At 36.3% G+C, this 10336-nt stretch overlaps 1 protein-coding gene across 2 annotated transcripts in view; it reads right to left on the reverse strand.

Annotated features, from left to right (window-relative positions):
- The window catches only part of HACE1 (HECT domain and ankyrin repeat containing E3 ubiquitin protein ligase 1), a 45319-nt gene extending 35235 nt beyond the window's left edge, over positions 1 to 10084 (reverse strand). For both annotated transcript variants that reach the window (XM_083368678.1, XM_083368677.1), the window contains exons 1-6: positions 9848 to 10084; positions 7868 to 7922; positions 5269 to 5358; positions 3672 to 3776; positions 1218 to 1293; positions 718 to 849 (exon numbers count right to left, since the gene is read on the reverse strand). In XM_083368678.1, coding sequence (XP_083224804.1) covers positions 718 to 849; positions 1218 to 1293; positions 3672 to 3776; positions 5269 to 5358; positions 7868 to 7922; positions 9848 to 9923 — 534 coding nt within the window. In that variant the 5' untranslated portion in view covers positions 9924 to 10084. The remainder of the gene's footprint in view (positions 1 to 717; positions 850 to 1217; positions 1294 to 3671; positions 3777 to 5268; positions 5359 to 7867; positions 7923 to 9847) is intronic.
- Positions 10085 to 10336: the final 252 nt, after the last annotated feature.

Consider the following 10336-nt stretch of genomic DNA (forward strand, 5'->3'; position numbering starts at 1 on the left):
TGAGAGATCAGTTAGATTACTAAGAATTAAATAATATCTTGCCAATGAATTAAGCCCCTTGTAAATAAGTATGTGTATCAATATTGTAAAATGTTTTAACATAAACTGAGAATGTTGTGTATAAGTGACAGAAGCCTTATTCATACAATCTACCTGATTTCAAGGTTATGTTGTCTCTAAAGATGATTGATAGACAGACAGACATAGATGCATCACTGATGCAAATGATCAAGTGCAACTAATGTTGTCACTGTATTACGATCCAGCCTAAAACCTGACTTGGTAGAGGACAGGAAGGCCTGGAGGAACGTTGTCCATGGGGTCACAATGGGTCGGACACGACTTCGCAGCTAACAACAAAATCTGACTGAAATAACTAAATGTCTAAAATAAGGATGTCCAACCTTAGCAACTTTTAGATTTGTGGACTTCAATTCCCAGAGTTCCCATGGTTAGCTGGAGAATTCTGGGAGTTGAAGTCCACAAGTCTAAAAGTTGTCAAGTTGGACACCCCTGGTCTAAAAGATCTAATAGTTTAAAATTTATGCTGAACTAAAAAGTCCATCATTTTCAAAATCAGCAATTAATATTATCTGCTGAGAGTCAATAAATAACCTTGGGATTTTTTGGGATCAGGATTCTTGCATATAAAATGTTTACAGTCTGATTACTATTAAAGCCAGAGCATTCAGGATCAAGCTATCTTCCTCAACCTACCGTCTTATGGCCATTTTGACAAGCCACGTGAAGTGCTGTCTGCCCCATTGCATCTTCAACATCTACATTGGAAACATGTTGTACAAGGTCATGAAGAAGTTCTGTTCGTCCATTAACAGCAAGCCAATGGATCTGGGTCAAAAGGTAAAAGAGCATGCATTCAGCAAGGAAATTTACAGGTTGCTCACATGCATTGCAGTGTTAAACAATGACCTAATGTTCATGGAAGCAGAATACTTAAGATCTCTATTAGCTTAGAAATTTCAGAAAAGTATATAAAAATACAGCTAGTACTCGACTTATGATCACTTAACAAATGTTCAAAGTTACAAGAATCTAAAAAAAAATATTACAATCCATCCTCCAAGTTACAACTGCCACTCTACCCCACCCACCCACCAAGCCACATGGTTATTTAAACACTTGGAAACCAGTTCACATTTACAACCAGTTGCATCCCACGGTCATGTGGATGGCAGGAATAAAATTACAGCGCTTACTGCTGTCAGACCTTCATTGTTGCAAATGTTGACATCAGCACTATACTCCAGTAGCTTGCTCATGCACTTTTTCTGGCTGCATAGAAAAAAATAAATTAAATATCAATCATATGTCCAATATCCTTTTTTGTTTTATTCATTAATGAATGTATATACTACCTCAATCCAACTGGACACTAGGAGGTTTATAACTTATATATCAAAATACAGTAACTATTAGTATTAGTATTCAAGAGGAGGAAACACCAGGGGCTTCGTGGTTACATCAAAGCAAGTAAAGACACTTTGTTGAAAGAATTGCTGAAAAAGGGCTATTTGTGAAAATAAAACTCATGTATGACTGTACAAAACAACCTTGAAATCAGACTAGAAAAATGGAAAACCAAAGTATTTCATAGACATTTTGGAAAACCAGGCAACATCAGAATCAAAAAGGAAAGGGATGAAATGCTATTTGCTGCCCAAGGACAGCCACTGGCAAACAAGTTACATCAAGGGAAAAGAAAAAGAAAAAGATCTGTTTGGATAGTAAACATTGGCTTTACTGAAATAAGGATAGAACAATGGCAACATAATAATTGGGTTGCAAAAAAAATGTTACGATCAAGCTGGGAAGATATCATACCAACATTTATGTAAAAAGTTTGTTTTAAGTATTATTAGAAACATGAAGTCATTGATAGAGTCATTGAAAGTGACATAGCAAAAATCTTACGGGATTTTAAAATCCAGACTGACACCGTGAACACCAGATATTACTATTATTCCCAATCCTTGTTGAGGACAAAGAATTGGAAAAGATTACAAAATAGTGAGATTTGCAAATAAAGATCACAAAATTTTGGAAGAAGCCAACAGTGGCAAACAACTGTTATTGGAGCACTAAGTACAATACCGCAAGGACTTAGAATTTGGATTGTCTAAATTTGAAACTATTTTCACTAGCAGGGCTATAAATGATCAAATTGTTGGGCGCCTCATACATGCTACCTTTATAATTCCCCAATTCCTGAAAGTTCCCTTGGGCACTGATCAAATCACGAAGAAAAGTGGACAACATTGGCTATGACACACAATTACTTGGACTGGAATAATAATGCAGTAATATTAACCATAAACCTGTATAATTGCATAATAATATAAAATCACTTTAATTCCCACACGTCCAATAAAAGGCCTTCTTAATGTTGGAAATTCCCTCTGTATAACATGCAAATATTCCTCCTTCTGTACCTGTGGAGCCCGATGTCACATTCTTTTAAATAGAAAATTAATAAAGTCATTAGGTCTATGCATAGCATTCTGTACTGAGCATTGCTGCACATGTTCGGACAGAAATGTATTTCTCTTTCTTCTTCCTTTTAGAGGTGACATCACCTTAAAACTTAAATACGGGTTGGGCTGTGTACAGAGATGAGGTTACATAGACAAAATTATGTCCAGTTTGTGTTTGTGTATTTTTAAAAAAAATAAACAAGATTGGAAAAGAGAGGAGGAGGTGTCTGGGAGGCAAATCCCTGCACTGCAGCCCCCACCTCCAAAATGTGTCCAAACTAAGTTATAGGTACTTGATCATTTTGCTGTCATATTTAGTGGCACAAATAAATTCTTTAGACCACTCAGGATATTTGGAATATTCTTAGCAATGCGTCACCAAACTTAGGAAAAGAAAGAATGACAGGCTGAAAATCCTCCGCTCCACCATTCTTCCCTTGATTTTAGCACTCCTTCATGACATTCCTGTAGCTCTCCAATGACAGGAGCAAGTTACAACTCTTCCCCTGGGTATAAATTATACATGAAGTCACACTAGTTTCCCATTTAGTTAAAAGTGCAGAGTACAAAGATCATTCTCTCTTAGGGAGCTGCAACTCAAATCTTTAAAATGGAATAGCACTTTAGTAGAAACTAAATATATAAATATATTAAAAATTACCTGATAGTACTATAACCATGGTCTCAGTTCAGTTGCACTGAAAATGAAATACTAAGCTAAGCCTGTTATTATAAACTTGATTATATTTAAACATACCCTATAAGCATATTCCTAATTTTGAAAAAAAAAGAATGAAATTAGATGTAGTTAAAATTAAAGCTGAGAAACATCTCTACATTATTTGAACATTTTTAACGCAGGTTGTCGGTTTCCTTGGATTGAACCCGAATATCATTTTGCATGCATACCTTTAAATCTCAAAAATATGGAACATAATTTATTTGGCAATATTTGCATCTAACACATCCAGAAGATGAACAAAAACATAGCTTCTTATAGTTGTTAAGTATTACTCTGAAGCCTGAACAATCCTCATAATGTATAGCATCCCTATATTTCAATGAAAATTCTGTTAGGCCTCTTAAAAAGGCTCACTAAAAGATCAAAGACTGTACAATGCTTAGCTATTTTTGTAAGAGCTACTACTCAAATAGTTAAAGGCGATTACTAGAACTTACCCATTCCGAGCAGCTAAATGAAGTGGAGTGCACCCAGAAATATCCTGGTAATTGGGGTTTGCACCTTTTTTTAGCAACAGGATTAGACATTCAACTGATCCACAGCTATGGGAGAAAATTTAGAAATATCTTAACAAAAAACAGTAGAAAAGGATTATTTTCACACAAAAAGCAGCAACATAATGATATCACATTACATTTGAAAGTTATGACTTTCATTTCAACTTATCATTTTTTAAAAAAATTTGAGCTAAAAATTAAGATGATCAGCCAAGATAAAAAAGTTGTTTATTACAGAGTAACTAAAATATTGAAACTGAAGGCAAAGCTGAGCATGTTAAATAAGTTATCAAGTACTTAAATTAGGGGTTCTTCGATGTTTTTAAAAATTACTACCGGTAGTATACTGTATGGAATATGACACAAAGAGCTGTCCTCCTGCAAAAATACTTTCAGTATTTCAGATTGCTGCTCAAACACAAAAATTGCTTCCAAGAATGGACAAATCTTATAGACTTCTCAACATATTATTAATACATTCTATGCCTCAAGGGCACCTGAGTTACTTTGATACTTAATGAAATACATAACAGAAATAAAACCTGTAATGCATCTCTAACAAAAGCTCAAGAACATTTTTAAAACTGACATTTCTGAGATATTTCAAATGTAAATAACAAGCTAGAATTTCCATAAAGCCACTTCTATGGCCTCATTGGCCCTTAAGAAGTTTAAATGATATCTACAGATTTGAGATGAAGGTTGGTTCATCAAAAAATTAAATTTGGGGTGTATTGGAAAGAATACATTCAAAGAATGTACTTGAAAGGACATCAACTTTCCCATGCTAGAGGTGGAAAAACTTTTAAGGGCTCACTGAACCAAATGATATGGGTATATGATCATTTAGCATATGTGGGGAAATGTACTAATGTTTATTAGTAGATATACAGGAAAATCTTTAAATGTTAAAGATATTAATGGGATATTGAATTATATACTAAAGTTTTGGAATTTCACTTATCAGAAATGGTGGTTGTACCGAGCAAGCAGCACACTGAAGGGAAGAATTATATTAACAAATTGGAAAATTGATATTATTCAATTTGTCAAGGAAAGGTTATTGGAAATTTATGATTTATCTGTTTTGGAAAAGACAATATTTGCTACTAATCAAAAGAGGTTGTGTGTGTCTGTGTGTGTTAACACATCAAGCTAGAAACCTGGAGATGGTGAGTTCTAGTCATGCCTTAGAGACAAAACCAGCTGAATAATTTTGTGCCAATCACTCACTCTGAGACCTAGAAAGGAAGCCATAGCAAACCACTCTGAAATTTTGCCAATAAAACTGCAGGGACTTGTCCAGAAATTGCCAAGAGTCAGCTGGAAGGCACTCACTCAAAGACACAAAAAAGCTTTATATTTTTAGCTTGCATTTTTATTTTTATTTTTTACTTTTTTTTCTTTGCTTGTTTTATTTAAAACATGTTATCACTGCACAAATTAAAAAATGATTAACATATTCTAAAAATAAAAATATGGGGGATATAATGAAAGATTATTAACACATTTCACAACCTTCTGAGGACTGTCTTACTTAGCTGCAATATGAAGCAAGCTCCTCTTCACACGTCCAAATGCATAATTGACATCAAATTTTGAATTTGAAAGCAACTCTGAAACAGATCTAAGACATATTTTAGTTAGCGAGAGAGCTGTATTTTCAGCTACTTTTAATAGGGACAGATGGCTGTTGTGTATGACACATCACGGTAAGTCAAAGAAAACAAGTACCCCACCTTACTGCTCAGTTGAAATTTGGATACCCAGCTGAATATTAATTGCATCAATGGAATATTTAAAAGCAGGATGTGCAAATGTTCCTTTAATTGTTCCACAGCAAATTTTAAGAGGTGTTGATTAATATGAAATATACCCACCTACATAATTACTCAGCCACCCTATAATCCAGACAGCCTCAACACTTTCAGAAATTGTGGCACACACTATTAGTTATTGGTATTATATATTAGGGCAATTTGGAAATAAACCTATGGACTATGGTGGTGTGTGTGACCAAAAACATCGCAACGGAACTGCTTCAAAAGTTCTTGGGTGCGTCTAGCAGTGTGCGGTGAACCAACACACCGGAAATCACATGCCCCAAAGCTTGTTATGTATGGCTCATGTGAGTTTTCATAACGTTTCACAGTAGACTTCTGAACTAATGGTCGAACCACACTCCATGAACTTCACCAGCAGTACTCCTTTGGCATCTTCACATTTGGCGAGATTTTCTATGGCGCCACTTCTGGTGTGGTATTGGTTCACGATAATGCTTGCCCGCACATCACTAGATGCACCCAAGAACTTCTGAAACAGAAGTTGGGATGTTTTTGATCACACACACCCATAGTCCAGATTTGGCACCAAGCAACTAAGGAATTTCATACCTTGCAAGACGTTATGACAAGTGCCTCAATTTGAATAGCGATTATGTCAAAAAGTAATGTGATGTTGTAGTTTTCTAAGGTGTATAATAAAAGTTCCATCTCTGCGAGTGTCTACAATTGATAAGCAAACGGAAGTTTATTTCTGAATTGCCCTCGTATATATATAGGGTAGAATAGGTGTTCGAACAAGACATAACCTATGAATAGTCACAGCATAAGATCAATGTAAAGAACATATTCAGTACACTTAAGTAACTATGAATCTGAGAAATAATGAGAGGAGATAAGGGTTATCCAAAGGAGAAAAAAACTTCCCAAATTTCAAGTAAGATTGAGGCCATTTTCAGAATAAACTATCATAACAGCCAGAATGAAAGTTTATGGCATGAAAAGAAAGCACACTGGAATATAGATTTTCAGTAGCAAGGAAGAAAGGACAAAACAGACCTCTTATTCAATAAAAGGAAGAATATAACAAAAAAGAGAGAGATTTTAAGAACATCAGAAGAACCACAACCATAGGTTTTGAAGGAATACTCGAGAATAATCACAGAAGAGAATAGGCAACTGCAGGTTTAAAGAAAGATAGAGCACTTTTATTAAAATCCTTTGAAAGAGGATTATAAAATGATGTGTCAATAAAGAATATACTTAGGAAGTGATTTCACTGTACAGGAAAAAGAACAGCAAGCAAGAGTAAAGCACAGACACAGCTAAAATACCTACTGAACTGTTTAGGAATTCAGAACAGGCAACTGATGTACTAACATCCTATGTTAATAAATACAAAACAAAACTGTGGCCTGAAAAATGTAAAAGACCAGTCAGTTTACCTGTATTGGAGAAACAAATGCAAGAGAATGTACAGATTATTAAACAAATAAAAAAGATGAATAAAGCCATACATGGGAAGAAAAAATGCCAAATGAACGTGTGTGTGATGTTAACAAATGATGAACTAGAAAAAAGTGTTTGTACTTGGCAAGGCTGGAGAAGTAGAAGGGAAAGAAAATAGATAAGGTAGATAGACAGATTCAAAGGGGTTATGGGAATATCATTGGAAAAACCTACAATATGTACACTGCTGGAGACAGGCTGATAGAGCGAGCAGTCACTAGGAAATGAACCCAACTTAATGGCATAATTACAAAATATTTTTCATTCGTTTTCCTATGTTCCACTAACAGTGCTTAAAACAGTCCTATAAATTTTCTATTTTATATAAGAAACATCATTGTAAAAAGTTCCAATTTAAATGTATTCATAGGAAATATTGCTACACCAAAGACAGAAGTGTATTTTTTTATAAAATTTACCCAGTTTAAAATTGACGTACACATTGAAAAAATAAGAGCAATGCCATTCTAGCTTGCTTATCAGCAACTTTATTAGGTTATCACCTTCAAATAACCAGTTGTGAATAATTACTTCATTTTTTTCAAAACAATGGAATGAGAAAATATAATTTATTCAACTCTGGCATTTTCTTCAAATTTGGCTAAAGTTTTTATAACACTTCTGGATCACAAGCAAGAAACATTCAAAAGCAATCTCTTTTGTCAACTCTATCATGGTTAGGATGGAAACATTTCATAAGAAATTAAAAATAAGCTTCAAATGAGATTTTTTAAAAAAGTTTTAGGTACAAATATTGCATCTTCATTGTATTTAAAAAAATCGTTCTTCCTGTGATCCAATATGCAAAGCCTGAACATTTTGTCCTACAGAGCTGCTTGTACTCACCTGTGTTGATCAGCCATAACCATTGGCATTAACGTGTAAACAGCAGTTTCACTATCTGTGTAGAAAATAAATTATAGCTGTAATACATTTTGAAGAATAAAATGACCTTGTTACTTTGACAAGGTTGTAGAAGCACTGAAAAAGTTTTTCCAGTACTGACATTTTCCTGTTACAGTCAGTAAACATGTGTTAATCATCATGGTATAAAGGATACCGGTAGTATTTTTCAAACAAGTAGAGCTTCCATCCCATTAGGTACCCAGGGAAATTTTTAAATAGCATTAATTCGTTTGAAACTACTTCCCTCGGCAACTAAACAACATCCTCATCTCAAAATACTATATTTCTAAAGAAGCAGTAGATAAAATGATATTAACAAAAAAATAGAAGCAAATGTGCTGCAACTATTTATCAACACAAATAACGTAAGCACAAACAGTACAGCAACAATAAAATTATTCCCTGGTAAGAGATAAGTATTTTAAAAAAGTAAATTTAAAATGAAAATTACACAGAATTGCAAGTTAAAATGACTAGGGAATAGAGAAAAATATAATGCTCCAACACTGGAAGTTTTTAAGAAGAGACTGGACAACCATTTGTCTGAAATGGTATAGGGTTTCCTGCCTGAGCAGGGGGTTGGACTAGATGACCTCCAAGGCCCCTTCCAATTATTATTATTATTATTATTATTATTATTATTATTATTATTATTATTATTATTATTACTATTATTACTATTATTACTATTATTTAGACCACACATAAACCTGTTGATGGTTCTCTGGGCCAGGGAGAAAGGATTTTCAGTCACATCCCCCACACGTTTTAAGGGCAGGCTAGCACACTAGCTGCTGACCTTCAGAAATAATTTAAAATTGATTTACCCCAGAGGCATTTGGGAAATGATGTAATCCCCATTCTGCTTATGGTACTATTCTTTTTATATTTAGTGCCCATTTGCGGTTGTCTGCTGTATATGTTCATTTTCTAATATGAACACTGAGAATTGCTTGGAATAAAAATACAAATAAATAAAATTCTGATATGGTGTTATCTGCTATATCTCGTCCTGCCACTTTAAAGATAATGACCAGCACTTTCAACTGGGCCCAGAAGCCTCCTGCTAACCAATGCAGCAACTATAACATCGGTGAAATTCTACATGGACCTGATTGTCCTACCCGTAATCTGGTCACCATATTTGCACCAGCCGCAACTTCCAAGCCCTCTGCAAAATGCATGACAATAATCCATATGAGTGGTGATCAGGGCTTAAATTACCATTGCCATGAGGGCATAAATAGAGCATGTACAAAGTACATCCTGGCCAATTTCCACCTGCTGCTTGAGCAGCAGCCAAGAGTCCAAGTCACAAACCATCTCCTTCAAAAGTTCAACCCTGCCCAAAGTGCCTGGACCAAGGTTATTGAATTGCCTGCCAAATACCAAGGAAAAGTGGTCGAAATGTGAAGAAACATTCAGGCTTCATATCAGAAATGGTCTGAAAATTAAATCAGCAGTTAAGTAATAGCTACTTCAATGAGCAAATGAATTCCCGTGGCTTGAGGTTTTTCTAAAGGAGATCTAGGTAGCCACTATCTTGGACAATTAGTAGATTCCCGCTGCAAGCAAAGCGTTACACTACAAAACCTAGACATCCCTTCTTTCATACAAGTGCCGAACTTCAGCACACTTTTGTTCTCACTTTGCTTAGCTGAGAAGGAATTCCTGATGAATTAGTAAATGGGAAGAAAAGAAGGAAAAAGCTTCAAGCCCGCCACTTGAGTATAAGAAGGCGTCTCTAGTTTTATAAGTACTTTTCCTCCTAGATCTCCGCCCCGCCCGCCCAAAAGAATCGAAGACTTTCCTTTTCACTTCTTCCTCCTTCCTATGATCCTCGACCTGCAAGCCGCAGCTCTTCGGACATGCATGCACACACCAATCTCGCATCGCTGTCCCCGTAGCGTGCGCTCTTACCCTCCGGCAGCTCGATGGTGCGGGCGCGACGCAGGGACCTGGTGAGACGGTTCAGCTGTTCCATGGCTCTCTCCATCCTCGGAGCCAGGCCTCCTCCAACAACGTCACTGCGGCCGCCTTATGCCCGGCCTGCCACGCCGGAATCCCGGAGCCCGTCAAGCTCAGCCCATGGCCAGCGGCGCCACGAAGGCTAAACACAACCACGCTCGCTCGCCCGCCGCCGGTTCCTGGAACTCGACCGCTTCTCCTCTTCGCAATACGCATGCGCCAAAATGCCTACAGCAGGAACGCCATAGAGCTAAGTCAAAATAAACGGGACCGCTCTGGAGAGGCGCATGCTCAGATAAGTATCAGGCCTGAAGAAAGCTTCCGCCCTCAATTCGTCCCTACCTTTAACTTCTTGGGCGGGGCATGCTACATCGTGACGTATATCATAGATAAGCATAGTGATCCAAGTGATGCCACAGAAACCATCGTTTACCAAAGAGA

This window comes from Vipera ursinii (genome assembly GCF_947247035.1).
Source record: "Vipera ursinii genome assembly, chromosome: 1".
In the NCBI taxonomy this organism is placed as follows: domain Eukaryota; kingdom Metazoa; phylum Chordata; class Lepidosauria; order Squamata; family Viperidae; genus Vipera; species Vipera ursinii.